At 41.6% G+C, this 20,869-nt stretch overlaps 1 protein-coding gene across 4 annotated transcripts in view; it reads left to right on the plus strand.

The window, feature by feature from the left end:
- Nucleotides 1-13,916, plus strand: part of LOC106591170 (transmembrane channel-like protein 5) — a 48,070-nt gene extending 34,154 nt beyond the window's left edge. For 2 of the 4 annotated variants that reach the window (XM_045719649.1, XM_045719651.1), the window contains 9 exons: nucleotides 89-164; nucleotides 352-449; nucleotides 4,829-4,918; nucleotides 7,429-7,504; nucleotides 8,129-8,259; nucleotides 11,490-11,666; nucleotides 12,643-12,721; nucleotides 13,052-13,129; nucleotides 13,305-13,916. In XM_045719649.1, coding sequence (XP_045575605.1) covers nucleotides 89-164; nucleotides 352-449; nucleotides 4,829-4,918; nucleotides 7,429-7,504; nucleotides 8,129-8,259; nucleotides 11,490-11,666; nucleotides 12,643-12,721; nucleotides 13,052-13,129; nucleotides 13,305-13,778 — 1,279 coding nt within the window. In that variant the 3' untranslated portion in view covers nucleotides 13,779-13,916. The remainder of the gene's footprint in view (nucleotides 1-88; nucleotides 165-351; nucleotides 450-4,828; nucleotides 4,919-7,428; nucleotides 7,505-8,128; nucleotides 8,260-11,489; nucleotides 11,667-12,642; nucleotides 12,722-13,051; nucleotides 13,130-13,304) is intronic. The other 2 variants (XM_045719650.1, XM_045719652.1) reach the window with 2 other exon arrangements.
- The last annotated feature ends 6,953 nt before the right edge of the window (nucleotides 13,917-20,869 follow it).

The raw sequence follows: 20,869 nt of genomic DNA on the forward strand, positions 1-20,869 counted from the left end.
AACATGTTATTGTCTCTACTCTGTGACTGTAACACCCCAGACTCTCAGTAGTAGGTGACATGTTATTGTCTCTGCTCTGTGACTGTAGGAATGCTATGCTGAAGGTGTCTATCCTAGCAGTGTTGTGTTACTACTGGTTAGCGCTGGTCCCCAGCAACGTCCCGGTAAGAACTACTACACACATATTGTCTGAGTCACATACGGCACCCTATTCCCTGTATAGTGCACTAATTTTGACCAGGGTGTGTGTCTGTGTGTGTGTGTGTGTGTGTGTGTGTGTGTGTCTGTCTGTGTGTGTGTGTGTGCGTGTGTGTGTGCGTGCGTCCGTCCGTCCGTCCGTCCATCCTACAGTGCTGGGAGTCGTATGTTGGTCAGGATGTGTACCGGCTGGTCATAGTGGACTTCATCTTCTGTCTGCTGGGATCCTTCTGTGGAGAATACCTCTACAAGTACAGCTGTCCTTACTATATTATACTATATTACTATACTGTGGAGAATACCTCTACAAGTACAGCTGTCCTTACTATATTATACTATATTACTATACTGTGGAGAATACCTCTACAAGTACAGATGTCCTTACTATATTATACTATATTACTATACTGTGGAGAATACCTCTACAAGTACAGATGTCCTTACTATATTATACTATATTACTATACTGTGGAGAATACCTCTACAAGTACAGATGTCCTTACTATATTATACTATATTACTATACTGTGGAGAATACCTCTACAAGTACAGATGTCCTTACTATATTATACTATATTACTATACTGTGGAGAATACCTCTACAAGTACAGATGTCCTTACTATATTATACTATATTACTATACTGTGGAGAATACCTCTACAAGTACAGATGTCCTTACTATATTATACTATATTACTATACTGTGGAGAATACCTCTACAAGTACAGATGTCCTTACTATATTATACTATATTACTATACTGTGGAGAATACCTCTACAAGTACAGCTGTCCTTACTATATTATACTATATTACTATACTGTGGAGAATACCTCTACAAGTACAGATGTCCTTACTATATTATACTATATTACTATACTGTGGAGAATACCTCTACAAGTACAGATGTCCTTACTATATTATACTATATTACTATATTGTGGAGAATACCTCTACAAGTACAGCTGTCCTTACTATACTATATTACTATATTGTGGAGAATACCTCTACAAGTACAGCTGTCCTTACTATACTATATTACTATACTGTGGAGAATACCTCTACAAGTACAGCTGTCCTTACTATACTATATTACTATACTGTGGAGAATACCTCTACAATTACAGCTGTCCTTACTATAATCTACTATACTGTGGAGAATACCTCTTCAAGTACAGCTGTCCTTACTATACTATACTATATTACTGTACTGTGGAGAATACCTCTACACGTACAGCTGTCCTTACTATACTATACTATACTAGACTGTGGCAAATACTTCTACAAGTACAGCTGTCCTTACTATGCTATATTACTATACTGTGGAGAATAGCTCTACAAATACAGCTGTCCTTACTATACTATACTATAGTACTATACTATGGAGAATACCTGTACAATTACAGCTGTCCTTACTATATTATACTATATTACTATACTGTGGAGAATACCTCTACAAGTACAGCTGTCCTTACTATAGTATACTATATTACTATACTGTGGAGAATACCTCTACAAGTACAGCTGTCCTTACTACAGTGAGGGGAAAAAAGTATTTGATCCCCTGCTGATTTTGTACGTTTGCCCACTGACAAAGAAATGATCAGTCTATAATTTTAATAGTAGGTTTATTTGAACAGTGAGAGACAGAATAACAACAAAAAAATCCAGAAAAAGGCATGTCAAAAATGTTATAAAATGATTTGCATTTTAATGAGGGAAATAAGTATTTGACCGCTCTGCAATACATAGCTTGGTACTTTGTGGCAAAACCCTTGTTGGCAATCACAGAGGTCAGACGTTTCTTACACACATCTCAGGAGGGATTTTGTCCCACTCCTGTTTGCAGATATTCTCCAAGTCATTAAGGTTTCGAGGCTGATGTTTGGCAACTCGAACCTTCAGCTCCCTCCACAGATTTTCTATGGGATTAAGGTCTGGAGACTGGCTAGGCCACTCCAGGACCTTAATGTGCTTCTTCTTGAGCCACTCCTTTGTTGCCTTGGCCGTGTGTTTTGGGTCATTGTCATGCTGGAATACCCATCCACAATCTATTTTCAATGCCCTGGCTGAGGGAAGGATGTTCTCACCCAAGATTTGACGGTACATGGCCCCGTCCATCGTCCCTTTGATGCGGTGAAGTTGTCCTGTCCCCTTAGCAGAAAAACACCCCCAAAGCATAATGTTTCCGCCTCCATGTTTGACGGTGGGGATGGTGTTCTTGGGGTCATAGGCAGCATTCCTCCTCCTTCAAACACGGCGAGTTGAGTTGATGCCAAAGAGCTCCATTTTGGTCTCATCTGACCACAACACTTTCACCCAGTTGTCCTCTGAATCATTCAGATGTTCATTGGCAAACTTCAGACGGGCATGTGTATGTGCTTTCTTGAGCAGGGGGACCTTGCGGGCGCTGCAGGAATTCAGTCCTTCACGGCGTAGTGTGTTACCAATTGTTTTCTTGGTGACTATGGTCCCAGCTGCCTTGAGATCATTGACAAGATCCTCCCGTGTAGTTCTGGGCTGATTCCTCACCGTTCTCATGATCATTGCAACTCCACGAGGTGAGATCTTGCATGGAGCCCCAGGTCGAGGGAGATTGACAGTTCTTTTGTGTTTCTTCCATTTGCGAATAATCGCACCAAATGTTGTCACCTTCTCACCAAGCTGCTTGGCGATGGTCTTGTAGCCCATTCCAGCCTTGTGTAGGTCTACAATCTTGTCCCTGACATCCTTGGAGAGCTCTTTGGTCTTGGCCATGGTGGAGAGTTTGGAATCTGATTGATTGATTGCTTCTGTGGACAGGTGTCTTTTATACAGGTAACAAACTGAGATTAGGAGCACTCCCTTTAAGAGTGTGCTCCTAATCTCAGCTCGTTACCTGAATAAAAGAAACCTGGGAGCCAGAAATCTATCTGATTGAGAGGGAGTCAAATACTTATTTCCCTCATTAAAATGAAAATCAATTTATAACTTTTTTGACATGTGTTTTTATAGATTATTTTGTTATTCTGTCTCTCACTGTTCAAATAAACCTACCATTAAAATTATAGACTGATCATTTCTTTGTCAGTGGGCAAATGTACAAAATCAGCAGGGGATCAAATACTTTTTTCCCTCACTGTATATTATACTATAGTACTATACTGTGGAGAATACCTCTACAAGTACAGCTGTCCTTACTATACTATATTACTATACTGTGGAGAATACCTCTACAAGTACAGCTGTCCATACTATACTATACTATATTACTATACTGTGGAGAATACCTCTACAAGTACAGCTGTCTTTACTATACTATACTAGACTGTGGAGAATACCTCTACAAGTACAGCTGTCTTTACTATACTAGACTGTGGAAAATACCTCTACAAGTACAGCTGTCTTTACTATACTATACTAGACTGTGGAGAATACCTCTACAAGTACAGCTGTCTTTACTATACTAGACTGTGGAGAATACCTCTACAAGTACAGCTGTCTTTACTATACTATACTAGACTGTGGAGAATACCTCTACAAGTACAGTACTTATATTGGAGCTGGAATGATCAACAACGACCACTTATCACAGTCATTTTGCTGATATCGTTCATTACGATAAGTAGCCTATACTAGAGAAATGTGAAGTTTGAAATAAGTTTGCTAATATGGATGATTGTTAATTGATGGCTACAACAGTCAGACTAGTAGGTAGTAGTCGTTTTTATGGGTGATTCAAAACCAACTGTGGTGCACATCAATGTTATAGCTAGTATAGTACTGTAAACACTCAGTGTACAAAACATTAAGAACACCTTCCTGGTATTGAGTTGCACCCTCTTTTTCCCTCAGAACAGCCTCAATTTCTCAGGGACATGAACTCTACAAGGTGTTGAAAGTGTTCCACAGGGATGGTGGCCCATGTGGACTCCAATACTTCCCACATTTGTGTAAAGTTGGCTGGATGTCCTTTGGGTGGTGGACCATTCTTGATACACACAAAAACTGTTGAGTGCCACCCTACCTGTTCAAAGGCACTTACATATTTTGTCTTGCCCATTCACCCTCTGAATGGCACACATATTCCATGTCTCAGTTGTCTCAAGGCTTAAAAATCCTTCTTTAACCTGTCTCCTCCCCTTCATCTACACTGATTGAAGTGGATTTAACTAGTGACATCAATAAGGGATCATATCTTTCACCTGGATTCACCTGATCAGTCTATGTCATGGAAAGAACAGGTGTGTTTGTCCACTCAGTGTATTTCATGTGTAACGTGCACATCTGAATGTAGTGGACTACATTAGGGGAAGCATTAGAATAAACCACCTCAATATACTTGTAGCCATAGTTGATAATGTCTCTCTAGGAGCTGATCTGTCGTCAGTATTGTGGAATCATTCTAATGTTAAGGTATGACTGGAACGGGAGAACGCTGATCTGAGAACTGTGCTTCCTTTCTTTCAATCCTGTTCATAATGTTCAATCCTGTTCATAATGTTTTGTCAACTCAATGTCTATCCCCTCTTCTACAAGTATGCCCATCTATCTGTGGTTATTCCATGTTTAGCATATTTACAAAAATACCCTTGTATAGATAATTCCATATTTAACTCCATCATGGACTCACACCTGTTGTTGTCTTTAGTGTGATTGCCGCCAGGTGTGTTGTGAAGCCGGCAGAGTTTGACGTGGCCAGGAACGTTTTAGATCTGATCAACGCTCAGACCCTGGCCTGGTACAGTAACCTATAGTAACCTCTCTGCCTCTCTAGTAACCTATATCTATACCCTCTCTGCCTCTCTAATAACCTATATCTATACCCTCTCTGCTTCTCTAGTAACCTATATCTATACCCTCTCTGCTGCTCTAGTAACCTATATAAATAAAAATACCCTCTCTGCTTCTCTAGTAACCTATATCTATACCGTCTCTGCCTCTCTAATAACCTGTATCTATACCCTCTCTGCCTCTCTAATATACCTATATCTAACCCTCTCTGCTTCTCTAGTAACCTATATCTATACCCTCTCTGCTGCTCTAGTAACCTATATATATATATATATATACCCTCTGCTTCTCTAGTAACCTATATCTATACCCTCTCTGCCTCAAGTAACCTATATATATACCCTCTCTAGTAACCTATATCCTCTGCTTCTCTAGTAACCTATATCTATATACATTCTCAGTCAGTTCCTGTGTAGTTTAATATATCTATACCAGACTCTCCTCTAGTCTAGACCTAAAGCTGATGATACGCAATTTTTTTAGACAATATTGCCGAGCAATGTTGCTGGCAAAGGATTCGGTTATGAGACACTGGAACAATCATGATCAACTTGGACATTAATAATAATTTAATTTATCAATGTATTTACTTGTTTCTTATTGCTTGTTAATTCCTGTTGACAGCCACAGCTGTCATCAGCTAACAAACAAGCAGTAAATAAATAACTTTTTACTTCATAATTCTAAGATAGGAAGTGTACATGGTATTCATCTAGCTAGCCAGCAAGTTCGACATTAAAACTATCTTAAACAAAAAACTAAATGTAAAATCTACATGGCTAGCTAGTGAAAAAGCCTGTTTGTCCCATTGACTTAACTTCACTAGGGTAGGGGGCAGCATTCGGAATTTTGGATGAAAAGCGTGCCCATAGTAAACTGCCTGCTACTCAGGCCCAGAAGCTAGGATATGCATACAATTGGTATAGATTTTAGAAAACACTCTAAAGTTTCCAAAACTGTTAAAATAATGTCTGTGAGTATAACAGAACTGATATGGCAGGCGAAAACCTGAGGAAAATCCATCCAGGAAGTACTAGTATTTTGAAAGGCTGTTTTTCCATTGAAAGCCTATCCACCATACAAAGACTTAGGACCCAGTTCACGATCTCTATGGCTTCTTCTACATGTGGCCAGTCTTTAGTCATTGTTTCAGGCTTTTACTCTGAAAAATGAAGGAGCTACAGCACTTTCAATGAGTGGACAGTGGACATTTCCAGACATGAGTCCAGCGTGCGGTCGGGAGCGCACCTTTCTAGTTTCTCCTTTTCTATTGACGAAGCTTTTGTCCGGTTGAAATATTATTGATTATTTATGACAAAAACAACCTGAGGATTGATTTTAAACATCGTTTGACATGTTTCTACGAACTTTTATTGTACTTTTTTGATTTTTCGTCTGTCTGTTGTGACCGCGCTTTGTTCTAATGGATTGCTGAACAAAACGCACCAACAAAACTGAGGTTTTTGGACAAAAAGAGGGACATTATCGAACAAAACGAACATTTATTGTGTAACATGGAGTCTTCGGAGTGCAACCATATGAAGATCATCAAAGGTAAGGGATACATTTTATCGCTATTTCTGACTTTTGTTACTCCTCTTCATGGCTGCTGACTGTTTGTAATGATTTGTCTGCTGGGCGCTGTTCTCAGATAATCGCATGGTTTGCTTTCGCCGTAAAGCCTTTTTGAAATCTGACACAGCGGTTGGATTAACAAAAAGTTTATCTTTAAGCTGGTGAAAAACATTTGTATCTTTTATGTATGTTTATTATGAGAATTTCTGTTTTGTTGAGTTTCACGCTCTGCAATTTCACCGGATGTTGTTTGAGACAGTGGATTATTGAACAAAACTGAGGTTTTTGGATATAAACATGGATTTTATCGAACAAAACGAACATAGCGTCCCACACCCCCAGTGAGGTTTTAACATGGGTTTCGATTAGCATGCCCACCGTTTTCGTCAGTTAAACATGACAAACTGAACACAGTATGTATGTATTAACGTATCATGATACAATATTATAGTGAGGCAGCATATGAGGCGTGAATGGCAAACATTTCACAGCAAAATAGATGTTTTTTTTGCTGTAGAGAAAAAATGTACAACTATTTTTTCAAAATATATTAGAATAGCAGACTGATCACATGACCAATATCTGAGCTCTGATTGGAGTAGTCCTAAAATTGCACACTCGGTGGCGCAGCTGATAAAAATTCCCCAACATAAAAAATGTTGCAGCAACCAATGCTGGCAACATTGCTTGGCAATATTGGCAACAAAAAAAATGCTAGTGTATCATTAGCTTAAGACTGTCTTAATGTTGCTCTGCCTGTCTGCCTGCCTGCCTGTCTGCCTGTCTGTCTGTCTGTCTGTCTGTCTGTCTGCCTGTCTGCCTGCCTGCCTGTCTGCCTGTCCGTCTATCGGTCTGTCTCTCTCTCTCTCTCTCTCTCTCCAGGATAGGGGTGTACTTCTCTCCTCTCCTCCCTGTCGTTCAGCTCATCAAACTCTTCCTAATTTTCCACCTAAAGAAGGTAGAGCCCTGGTGAAAAGTAGTGCACTAATAGTGAATACTAGGGTGCCGTTGTAATACTAAGGTGCCATTTTAATACTAAGGTGCCATTTTAATACTAAGGTGCCATTTTAATTCTAGGGTGCCATTTTAATTCTAGGGTGCCATTTTAATTCTAAGGTGCCATTTTAATTCTAAGGTGCCATTTTAATTCTAAGGTGCCATTTTAATTCTAAGTTGCCATTTTAATTCTAAGGTGCCATTTTAATTCTAGGGTGCTATTTGAGATATAGACACAGACTCCCTCCTCCCTCCCTACCTCTCTCCCCCCTCCTCCCTCTCTCCCTCCTCCCTCCCTCCTTCTCTCCCCCCTCCTCCCTCCCTACCTCTCTCTCCCTCCTCCCTCCTTCTCTCCTCCCTCCCTCTCTCTCCCCTCCTCCCTCCCTCCCTCTCTCTCCCCCTCCCTCCCTTCTTTCCCCCCTCCTCCCTCCCTACCACTCTCTCCCCCCCTCCCTCCCTCTCTCCCCCCTCCTCCCTCCCTACCTCTCTCTCCCACTCCCTCCCTTCTTCTCTCCCCCTTCATCCCTCGCTACCACTCTCTCTCCCCCTCCTCCCTCCCCCTCCTCCCTCCCTACCTCTCTCCTAGACCAGTATAAGGAGCTGCCATCCTCCCAGCTCCTGGAGTAGGGTGGGTCAGATGCAGACCCTCTTCATCTCCCTCCTCTTCCTCCCTTGTTACCTGGGGACTCTGGCCCTGCTGGCATACACACTCTGGAGGTACACACACACACACAATCAATACAATGTTTTTTATAAAGCCCTTTTTACATCAGCAGAGTGCTGTACAGAAACCCAGCCTGAAACCCCAAACAGCAAGCAATGCAGATATAGAAGCATGGTGGCTAAGAAAAACTCCCTAGAAAGTCAGGAACCTAGGAACAAACCTAGAGAGGAACCAGGCTCTGAGGGGTGGCCAGTCCTCTTCTGGCTGTGCCAGGTGGAGATTATAACGGTACATGACCATGAAGGCCAGATGGTTCTTCAAGATGTTCAAATGTTCATAGATGACCACCAGCAGGAGTCGTCTGGCCAGGTAGTTCTGAGGCATGGTCCTAGGGCCCAGGTCCTCCGGGAGGGGAGACATACAATGCCTAACAAGCAAAAAGGCAGTAACTGCTCATAACGTGGAAAAATAGCTTTTATTTACCTTGGTTTCACAGTAACTTTATGCAGTTACTGCTAACATGACCCCCATTTTCTCCAAAACACAATACAATAGAGGTAGGATACTTGTCCACATGATTAAGCATGTATTTAATGTAACAAAAATGACATTAACTCCTTTTCAACCAAATGAGCAGTTACTGCCTTTTTGCTTGGTAGGGCAGTATACTCGGCCTTGTCTCAGGGTAGTAAGTTAGTGGTCTGTTGATATCCCTTTGGTGGTGTGGGGGCTGTGCTTTGGCAAAGTAGGTGGGGTTATATCCTACCTGGTTGGCCCCGTCCAAGGGTAACCACGACTCCCCTGTCTCAGTCTCCAGTATCTATTCTGTAATAGTCTATGTTCCGGGGGGCTAGGGTCAGTCTGTCCTGTCTGGTGTAATTCTCCTGTCTGATCTGGTGTCCTGTGTGATGGTAAGGCAGTATAGTCCACGAAGATCTCCCCCAACGCAGGAGTCCCAGAGGGCGCAAAACTGGACAGGAAGATCCCGTCAGTGACTCAACCCACTCACGTGGAGTATAGCGTGGCATGACGGGATGCACCCTCCTAGGGATGGCATGGGAGAGTGAGAGCGAGCCAGTGACTCAGCCTCCGTAATAGGGTCAGAGACAGAGAAACTTAGTGGAGTGAGGGGAGCCGGCCAGGCGGAGAACGCAAGGATGGTTCGTCACTCCAGTGCCTTGTCGTTCACCTTCACACCCCTGGGCCAGACTACACTCAATCAAAGGACCTACTGAAGAGATGAGTCTTCAGTAAAGACTTAAAGGTCGAGATTGAGTCTTCATCTCTCACATGGATAGGCAGACCATTCCATAAAAATGTCGCTCTATAGGAGAAAGCCCTGCTTCCAGCTGTTTGCTTAGAGATTCTAGGGACAATAAGGAGTCCTGCGTCTTGTGACCGTAGTGTACATGTAGATACAGGATGTACCACAGGACTAACTCTGAGAGATGGGTAGGAGCAAGTCCTGTAATGCTTTGTAGGTTACCAGTAAAACCTTGAAATCAGCCCTAGCCTTAACAGGAAGCCAGTGTAGAGTCTAGCACTGGTGTAATATGATTGGTGTAATATGATGTAATATGTCAAGATTCTAGCAGCCGTGTTTAGCGCTAGATGACGTTTATTTAGTTCTTTATCCGGGTAGCCGGAGAGTAGAGCATTTCAATAGTCTAATTTTGAAGTGACAAAAGCATGGATTAGCTTTTCTGCATAATCTTTGGATAAATAAACAAAGATGTAAAAAAACTTTTTTTATATGTTCGTCAAAGGAGAGATCGGGGTCCAGAGTAACGCCGAGGTCCTTCACAGTTTTATTTAAGACGAGTGTACAACCATCCAGATTCATTGTCAGATCAAACAGAAGATCTCTTTGTTTCTTGGGACCTAGAACTAGCACCTCTGTTTTGTCAAAGATTTAAAGTACCAAAATTGCCGCCATCCACTTCCTTATGTCTGAAACACAGGCTTTGTGGTTGGCAATTTTGGGGCTTCACCATGTTTCATTGAAATCTATAGCTGTGCGTCATCCACATAGCAGTGAAAGTTGACACTGTGTTTCCGTATGACATCACCAAGAGGTAGCATATATAGTGAAAACAATAGTGGTCCGAGAACAGAACCTTGGGGAACACCGAACGTCTGAAGACAAACCATCCACTGAGACGAACTGATATCTTTCCGACAGATAAGAACTTGTTCGTGTAGACCATTTATGGTTTCCAATCTCTCCAAAACAATGTGGTGGTCTAGGAGCACAAGGACAGACGCAGAGGCTTGGTCTGACGCCATTAAAAGGTCATTTACAAGCTTCATAAGTGTGGTCTTAGTTCTCTGATGGGGTCTAAAACCAGACTGGAACGTTTTTTATACATTATATGTTTTCAGAAAGGCGGTGAGTTGCTGAGAAACAGCTTTTTCTAATGTTTTTGACAGGAACAGGAGATTAGACTGATAGTTATTTTCATTTTTCAGGTCAAGGTTTGGCTTTTTCAGAAGACATGTTATTACTGCCACTTTCAGTGAGTTTGGTACACATCTGGAGGATAGGGAGCCATTTATTATGTTGAACATAGGGAGGGCCAAGCACAGGAAGTACAGTGAGCTCCAAAAATATTGGGACAGTGACAAATGTTTTGTTGTTTTGGCTCTGTACTCCAGCACTTTGAAATGATACACAGACTATGAGGTTAAAGGGCAGACTATCAGCTCTAATTTGAGGGTATTTTCATCCATATTGGGTGACCCATTTAGATATTACAGCACTTTTTGTACATAATCCCCCCATTTTAGGGGACCAAAAGTATTGGGACAAATTCACTTATATGTGTATTAAAGTAGTTTAAAGTTTAGTATTTGGTCCCATATTCCTAGCACATAATGACTACATCAAGCTTGTGACTGTATAAACTTGTTGGATACATTTGCTGTTTGTTTTGGTTGTATTTCAGATTATTTGGTGCCCAATAGAAATGAATGGTAAATAATGTATTGTGTCATTTTGGAGTCACTTTTATTGTAAATAAGAATAGAATATGTTTCTAAACACTTCTACATTAATGTGGATGCTACCGTGATTACAGATAGACCTGAATGAATGGTGAATAATGATGAGTGAGAAAGTTAGACGCACAAGGACATGTTAACCACTCACCATTACAATAACAGGGTTAGCATTTTTGTTTTGTGGGGGGGTGTATGATATTTGTGCATCTGTAACTTTCTCACACAGTCTGTAGACCAGTGGATAGACACACACTAACCCTACCTGTCCTGTCTCTGTCCCCAGTCTCCCTCCCTCTGGTGTGTGTGGTCCATTCCAGGGCCAGGGCTGGGTGATGCAGACTGTAGACCAGTGGATAGCCTCCCTTCAGGCCTCTCAACCCCACTCTGCCTGGCTGGCATGGATCATCAACGTTATACTACACAGTCAAGTCTTCTACTGCCTCCTAACACTCATAGTACTGTGAGTAGCTGTATACACTCACATAAACACACACATACCTCTCCTATGTCCAGTCCTGGTACAGTATGTTACTGTGTGTGTAACTGTCTTATCCCCCCATAAAATAAAGAACAGAAGCTAAGGCTACTAGCTCTGACTAATGTACTGACAATGACAGTGTGGTTGCTATAGCTAGCCTAGCTCCTAGCTATCTGATAACTACTCTATTGAGGGATAATGTACTATGACAGTGTGGTTGCTATAGCTAGCCTAGCTCCTAGCTATCTGATAACTACTCTATTGAGGGTTAATGTACTATGACAGTGTGGTTGCTATAGCTAGCCTAGCTCCTAGCTATCTGATAACTACTCTATTGAGGGATAATGTACTATGACAGTGTGGTTGCTATAGCTAGCCTAGCTCCTAGCTATCTGATAACTACTCTATTGAGGGATAATGTACTATGACAGTGTGGTTGCTATAGCTAGCCTAGCTCCTAGCTATCTGATAACTACTCTATTGAGGGTTAATGTACTATGACAGTGTGGTTGCTATAGCTAGCCTAGCTCCTAGTTATGTTAAGATGGATTCTCTGACTCTAGCTCTGAATAAGAACGTCTGCTAAATGACTAAAATGTAAATATGTGCCTTTACTTCCTGTAGGGTGGTGATGTACTTCCTGTGGCAGGTGACTGAGGGTCGTAAACGTCTTATCATGTCTCTTCCTGTAGGGTGGTGATGTACTTCCTGTGGCAGGGGACTGAGGGTCGTAAACGTCTTATCATGTCTCTTCCTGTAGGGTGGTGATGTACTTCCTGTGGCAGGTGACTGAGGGTCGTAAACGTCTTATCATGTCTCTTCCTGTAGGGTGGTGATGTACTTCCTGTGGAAGGTGACTCAGGGTCATAAACGTCTCATGTCTCTTCCTGTAGGGTGGTGATGTACTTCCTGTGGAAGGTGACTCAGGGTCGTAAACGTCTCATGTCTCTTCCTGTAGGGTGGTGATGTACTTCCTGTGGAAGGTGACTCAGGGTCGTAAACTTCTCATCATGTCTCTACGGGAACAGATAGTCAACGTGAGGCTCTCTTACACACACATACACTGAAGCACACACACACCTACACAAACACACACTCACCTCTCTTCCTCGCTCCCCTTCCTCCCTCTCTTCCTCTCTTCTTCTTCCCCCCTCTCTCTTCCCTCCATCTTCCTCTCTTCCCTCCCTCTCTTCCCTCCCTCTCTTCCTCTCTCTCCCCTCTCTCTCCTCCCTCTTCCTCTCTCTCCCCTCTCTTCCTCTCTCTCCCCTCTCTTCCCTTCCTCTCTTCCCTGTCTAATCCATCCTTCATTTCTCTCCTCCTCCTGTCTCCCTCCCTCCATTCCTCTCTCTCTCTCTCTGTGGTGTTAGGAGGGGAAGGACAAGACCTTTCTCCTCAGGAAGTTACAGTGTCTACAGAGACAGGGAGCAGGCAGACCTAGACCACAGGTTAGTACTATAACCTCATAGGACTCTGGTCAAAAGTAGTGCACTATATAGGGAACAGGGTGCCATTTATGATGCAGTCTTGTTGTAGAAGTAGATAAGATGTCAGACAGACAGACAGACAGATCGATGGCTAGAGGACAGAGGTAGTTGTGAAGATCGTCTGTTTCCCCTATAGGTGCATTTCGAGGAGGAGAGAGAGGAGAGACCCACCAGGCCAGAGTCAGGGCAGCTTAGAGAAGAAGCACGCCCTCCTCCCTCCTTCCAACACCCACCCCCCCCCATGGAGGCCCCCTCCTTGTTCAACCGGCCTCCCTGGGACAGCTCCCCCAGGCTAGGTAGAGGCCAGACCCCCAGCCCCCGAGGTGGAGCCAGCCCCAGAGGCAGCCCTGGTCGCGGCCGGACCCCAGCCAGCAGGCAGGAGTGCTGGGTAGAGGAGGAACAACCAGCCCCTCCCCCTCCAGATCCACTGTGGCCAGTCAGGGGTAGAGGATGGCTTCAGGGAAGGCCCCATGGGGGGCCCAGATTGGAGCCGCTGCCTGCCCGCGTGGTACCCGTCCTGCCTGGGTCGGTGCCTGAGAGCGCCCCCCCTCCCCCGTGGAGACCTGGGTCCAGCAGAGCAGGGGTGAACCAGGGACAACATCAGTCCTAGCTAGACTCAGAGAGAGGATAGGAGCCCACATCAACTGTAGGGATCAGATATGGTCTGCTTCCAAAATGCCACCCTATTCCATAGGACTCAGGTCAAAGGTAGTGCACTATGTAGGGAATAGGGTGCCATAGGGCTCTGGTCAAAGGTAGTGCACTATGTAGGGAATAGGGTGCCATAGGGCTCTGGTCAAAGGTAGTGCACTATGTAGGGAATAGGGTGCCATAGGGCTCTGGTCAAAAGTAGTGCACTATGTAGGGAATAGGGTGCCATAGGGCTCTGGTCAAAAGTAGTGCACTATGTAGGGAATAGGGTGCCATAGGGCTCTGGTCAAAAGTAGTGCACTATGTAGGGAATAGGGTGCCATAGGGCTCTGATGAAAAGTAGTGCACTATGTAGGAAATAGGGTGTTGTCCCAGACGAAGATTTAAGTGTTAGTTAGTTGAGATAAAGGGAGTTGTTATATTGTGTGTTGTCTTTTTGATGAATAAAACAAAGGTTTAAGTGCTAGTTAGTTAGTTGTGATAAAGGTAGGTGATCTTTATGTTGAGTTATGTTGATATGTTGAGTTATGTTGGTATGTTGATATGTTGAGTTATGTTGATATGTTGGTATGTTGATATGTTGATATGTTGAGTTATGTTGGTATGTTGATATGTTGAGTTATGTTGATATGTTGAGTTATGTTGATATGTTGATATGTTGAGTTATGTTGATATGTTGATATGTTGAGTTATGTTGATATGTTGAGTTATGTTGATATGTTGATATGTTGAGTTATGTTGATATGTTGGTATGTTGAGTTATGTTGATATGTTGGTATGTTGATATGTTGATATGTTGAGTTATGTTGATATGTTGGTATGTTGAGTTATGTTGATATGTTGAGTTATGTTGATATGTTGATATGTTGAGTTATGTTGATATGTTGGTATGTTGATATGTTGATATGTTGAGTTATGTTGATATGTTGGTATGTTGATATGTTGGTATGTTGAGTTATGTTGATATGTTGGTATGTTGATATGTTGGTATGTTGAGTTATGTTGATATGTTGGTATGTTGATATGTTGGTATGTTGAGTTATGTTGATATGTTGGTATGTTGATATGTTGGTATGTTGAGTTATGTTGATATGTTGGTTATGTTGGTATGTTGAGTTATGTTGATATGTTGAGTTATGTTGATATGTTGGTATGTTGAGTTATGTTGATATGTTGGTATGTTGATATGTTGGTATGTTGAGTTATGTTGATATGTTGGTATGTTGATATGTTGGTATGTTGAGTTATGTTGATATGTTGGTATGTTGATTATGTTGGTATGTTGAGTTATGTTGATATGTTGGTATGTTGATATGTTGGTATGTTGAGTTATGTTGATATGTTGGTATGTTGAGTTGTTGGTATGTTGAGTTATGTTGATATGTTGGTATGTTGATATGTTGGTATGTTGAGTTATGTTGATATGTTGGTATGTTGATATGTTGGTATGTTGAGTTATGTTGATATGTTGGTATGTTGATATGTTGGTATGTTGAGTTATGTTGATATGTTGGTATGTTGATATGTTGGTATGTTGAGTTATGTTGATATGTTGGTATGTTGATATGTTGGTATGTTGAGTTATGTTGATATGTTGGTATGTTGAGTTATGTTGATATGTTGGTATGTTGATATGTTGGTATGTTGAGTTATGTTGATATGTTGGTATGTTGATATGTTGGTATGTTGAGTTATGTTGATATGTTGGTATGTTGATATGTTGGTATGTTGAGTTATGTTGATATGTTGGTATGTTGATATGTTGGTATGTTGAGTTATGTTGATATGTTGGTATGTTGAGTTGTTGGTATGTTGAGTTATGTTGATATGTTGAGTTGTGTTGATATGTTGACTTGTGTTGATATGTTGAGTTGTGTTGATATGTTGAGTTGTTGGTATGTTGAGTTGTGTTGATATGTTGAGTTGTTGAGTTATGTTATGTTGAGTTATGTTGATATGTTGAGTTGTTAATATGTTGAGTTATGTTGAGTTGTTGGTATGTTGAGTTGTTGAGTTATGTTGAGTTGTTGGTATGTTGAGTTGTTGAGTTATGTTGAGTTGTGTTGGTATGTTGAGTTATGTTGAGTTGTTGGTATGTTGAGTTGTTGAGTTATGTTGGTATGTTGAGTTATGTTGAGTTGTTGGTGTGTTGAGTTATGTTGAGTTGTTGAGTTATGTTATGTTGATATGTTGGTATGTTAATATGTTGAGTTGAGTTATGTTATGTTGATAGGGTGTTGATATGTTGGTATGTTGAGTTATGTTATGTTGATATGTTAATATGTTGAGTTGAGTTATGTTATGTTGATAGGGTGTTGATATGTTGAGTTGTTGAGTTATGTTATGTTGATATGTTAATATGTTGAGTTGAGTTATGTTATGTTGATAGGGTGTTGATATGTTGAGTTGTTGAGTTATGTTATGTTGATATGTTGTTGTTAATATGTTGAGTTGAGTTATGTTGAGTTGATAGGGTGTTGATATGTTGAGTTGTTGAGTTATGTTGTTATGTTATGTTGAGTTATGTTGAGTTATGTTGATATGTTGGTGTGTTGAGTTGTTGAGTTATGTTGATATGTTATGTTGAGTTATGTTGAGTTATGTTGATATGTTGGTGTGTTGAGTTGTTGAGTTATGTTAAGTTGATAGGGTGTTGATATGTTAATATGTTGAGTTGAGTTATGTTATGTTGATAGGGTGTTGATATGTTGAGTTGTTGAGTTATGTTATGTTGATATGTTAATATGTTGAGTTGAGTTATGTTATGTTGATAGGGTGTTGATATGTTGGTATGTTGAGTTATGTTATGTTGGTATGTTAATATGTTGAGTTGAGTTATGTTATGTTGATAGGGTGTTGGTATGTTGAGTTGTTGAGTTATGTTATGTTGATATGTTGAGTTATGTTGTGTTATGTTGATATGTTGAGGTATGTTGAGTTGTTGAGTTATGTTGAGTTGTTGAGTTATGTTGAGTTGTTGAGTTATGTTGAGTTGTTGAGTTATGTTGAGTTGTTGAGTTATGTTGAGTTGTTGAGTTATGTTGAGTTGTTGAGTTATGTTGAGTTGTTGAGTTATGTTGGTTTGTTGAGTTATGTTGAGTTGTTGAGTTATGTTGAGTTGTTGAGTTATGTTGAGTTGTTGAGTTATGTTGGTATGTTGAGTTATGTTGAGTTGTTGAGTTATGTTGGTATGTTGAGTTATGTTGAGTTGTTGATATGTTGAGTTGTTGAGTTATGTTGGTATGTTGAGTTATGTTGAGTTGTTAAGTTGATAGGGTGTTGATGCTTTTTGATATTCTAATATTTTATAAGTCTTGTTCTGTATCAGTTGATTTTGAATTAAATTATTTTTCATCTGTAAATAACATGTTTGAGTCAGTCAGTGGCCGTGTCTGAAATCTGGCTTGCCTACTACCAGGGTAGTATTGCTGCTGGAGCTCGGAGGAGCGGCGCTTTTTCACATCTTTTACATTTTAGAAAACATGAAGCTGGTAAAACTATTTCTGGAAAATGTATTCTGCTAAATTCTTTATAAATTATATTTAAATACCACTAAAATTCCATGAAAAACAATAGAATGACAAACCAAATCAATATGTATAGCAGCCGAGAGGGATGGTGGTTTCTTCCCTGTCTTCTCTCTGGTGGTGACTAGAAGGATGAAGACCTATAGGCTGTGTATGTGCACTGCAGAGGTCCGTCAGAGGCTTGACCACTTTGGCCAATCAGAACATTGATAAAAAAATCTGCTGTTTAGCCACATGGACCTTATCACACCAATGAGATCGAGGATCCAAATTCACCGTGTGTCTGCCTTGATATTCATAAAACCCACAACAATATTTGGTTATGGCGACACTTCTACATGCACCTCTAACCTCTCTACAAAGGATAAACTAACAATACTACCTCTGGTTAGTGGAGCAGTCACACAGCCGCCACCACCTAAACAAAAACAATGATATGCTGTATATGTCAGTTACCATGGGTTATCTGATCAAACCCTGGCCTTAGGCTGTTTACACAGGCAGCCCAATTCAGACGTTGATGCCACTAATTGGTCTTTTGACCAATGAGATCAGATGTTTTGCCAATAATTGGGCAAAAGATTAGAATTGGGCTGCCTGTGTAAATGCATCCCTTGTGTCAAAGTTTTGGTCAGACTTTGAGACAACTTATTGTTGGCAATGTCTAGTTTAACAAGTGTGGATTGGAGTCACTCCTTGTCCATAGATTGCTTTCAAGGTAAAGAAACAAACATGTTAATGTCAAATTTAAACTATCCCTTTACAATAGAACATCAGACCCTGGTTCAGGCTCCCGCGTGGCGCAGCGGTCCAAGGCACCACATCTCAGTGCTAGAGGCTATATCACTACAGACCCTGGTTCAGGCTCCCGAGTGGTGCAGTGGTCTAAGGCACCACATCTCAGTGCTAGAGGCTATATCACTACAGACCCTGGTTCGGGCTCCCGCGTGGTGCAGCGGTCTAAGGCACCACATCTCAGTGCTATAGGCGTCACTACAGACCCTGGTTCGGGCTGTATCACAACCGGCCGTGATCGGTAGTCCATAGGGCGGCGCACAATTGGCCCCACGTCGTCCGGGTTAGGGTTTGGCCGTCATTGTAAATAAGAATTTGTTCTTAACTGACTTGCTTAGTAAAAAAAAGATGTAACCTTTTATCACAGAAGACACCATACAACTTGATAACGTTAAGAACAGTTTTATTGTGAAAAAAGTCTGCTTTTCATACCCTAGCCTAAAACTGTACAATCAATAATTTAAAAACATGTTTCGACTTTATTTTTTTTTTTTAAGAACACACTTGCGCTCGCTCGATCACACACTCCTTGTTTAAATTACCCATCAGCAGCTACAACCAAAGGAAAATAGGTATACATCCCAAATCGCATCCTATTCCCTATGTAGTGCACTACTTTTGACCAGGGCCCATTGGGATATGCACTACATAGGTAATAAAGTGTTCTTTTGGGACACACCCATAGTGTTTACATTTTGTGTTCACCATCATTTCTCTTCCCTTAGTCCAAAATGGCCCCCTATTTCCTATCAAGTGCACTACTCTGTTCAAAATCAGTGCTCTATACAAGGGTGCCATTTGGGACGCACAACCTCAACTCAGGCAACATCAGGGACGCCCCCAAACGGGGCCCTTCTCCTGACATGGTCACAAATCTCCAATCATTCTTCGCAAACTTTTTTTCATGTTTTTAAAACAGTCCATCATAATAATAACATTAACCCCATCTGGAGAAATAATTTGAGAAGGAAAAAAATATAATATCTCTGTTTCAAATTACACCCTATTCCCCCATATTAGGGCACTATTTTGAAGAATAGGGTGTAATTTGAGGCCTTCCTAATGTCAGACTATTATAAGGTCAACATCAAAGGGTGGTGTCGTAATAAAACACATTACAATGTCAAAAAGTTTTAAAATGAAGGACAAAAAAGGTATTGTTGAAAGCTCGTCTTCTCTACATGTTGAAGGTAGTCGGTCCATATTATGATGTGCTGCACAAGAACCAAACACCTCTTCCCTCCTTTACAGTCTACAACTAACAGATCACCATTAGGACTCTATTGGCACCCTATTCCCTAGATAGTGCACTACTTTTGACCAGGGGCCATAGTGACTAGGGTGCCATTTGAAAGAACAGCATGACAACCTTTTGATATTCCCAGACCTAGAGGTTTTCCCTGACCTCATGACCTGACCATGTGGCCTAACCAGGAAAACCTCACAGAGAGGGAGGCCTGGGAAAAGGCTGTGGGGGAGAAGCTTCTTTATAAAAAGCACACAGAGTTAAAGTCCTATTTTCTTCATTCATACAATACTGGACTTTGAGGCGATGGATGCAATTGTTGCATACAAACTACATAAGACAAAGGCCTTTTCTCAATTACATTTGCTCAACTCCTGCCTCCCTCTCTCCTCCATCCTCTCTCGCCTCCTTTTGAAAAAGGTCAAAGGTAATCGAGGAGAGGCGGTGAGAAGGGAACGTGGATGAAAATGCTACTTGTATAAAATTAAGACTCCTCTCTACTCACGCATCATCAGGCAAATGATGTTTACAGGGTGGAATCCCCAATAAATGTGTAACGTGATAAAAAACATTTCAGAAGTGTTCTGAAGGACTCAGGTAGGATACACATGACTATCCTTGATGAAAGGGGGCTATCGAGGAGGGGAGGAGCCTCTTCCGTTCGCCTACTAACTAATTGGCACCACTCGACCACTTATCGGTTTCCGGATCACGCAGAAGAGAGGACGGAGAGAGGACAGACTTTTACCCAAATGAGAAAAGGCCATTCATACATCCATAGAAGAGTCTGTCCTTCTAGCGGTTGTTACTGCAGACTCTCTCTCTCTCTGAGACCAGAGGGACAAGTTAGTTCAGTAAAACACAGAATAATAAGGGAGAAAAATAGCTTTGATGGCCAGGAGATTTCCCTGAATAGGAGAAACTCTGGGGCTCCATGCTCACGTCGCTGACTGTCTGTGTAGGAAAACAATATGGCCGCCCTGCAGTGAGAAGAGAACACCACTCAGCCTGACAACCAGGCTTCATTGGGTGAGTCTGGGACTGCGTCCTAAATGGCACCCTATTCCCTACATAGTGCACTACTTTAGACCAGAGCTCTATGGGCCCTGGCACCCTATTCCCTACATAGTGCACTACTTTAGACCAGAGCCTGTGTAGGGAATAGGGTGACGTTCACTGGCTGCACTGGAAACTGGTGCAGAGAGGAGAGCAGGAGCAAGAGAAAGGAAGGAAAGGAGGAGAAAGGAAGGAAAGGAGGAGAGAGAGAAAGGAATGAGAGGAAAACTGGCAGGCAGACTGGATGATTCTGGGGAGAAGAGAAAAGGGAGAGATAACACACAAGATAAGAGAGGAGGGTAGGGAAGGGAGAACGAGGGTGGGAGATGGAGGGAGGTAAAGAACAAGGAGAGAGGGAGATGGGAGTTAAAGAGGAAGGGAGTGCGAGAGAATGCAAAGTGAGGGAGATGGATAGATGTAAAGTGG

The sequence above is a fragment of the Salmo salar genome, chromosome ssa06 (assembly GCF_905237065.1).
Source record: "Salmo salar chromosome ssa06, Ssal_v3.1, whole genome shotgun sequence".
Lineage (NCBI taxonomy): Eukaryota > Metazoa > Chordata > Actinopteri > Salmoniformes > Salmonidae > Salmo > Salmo salar.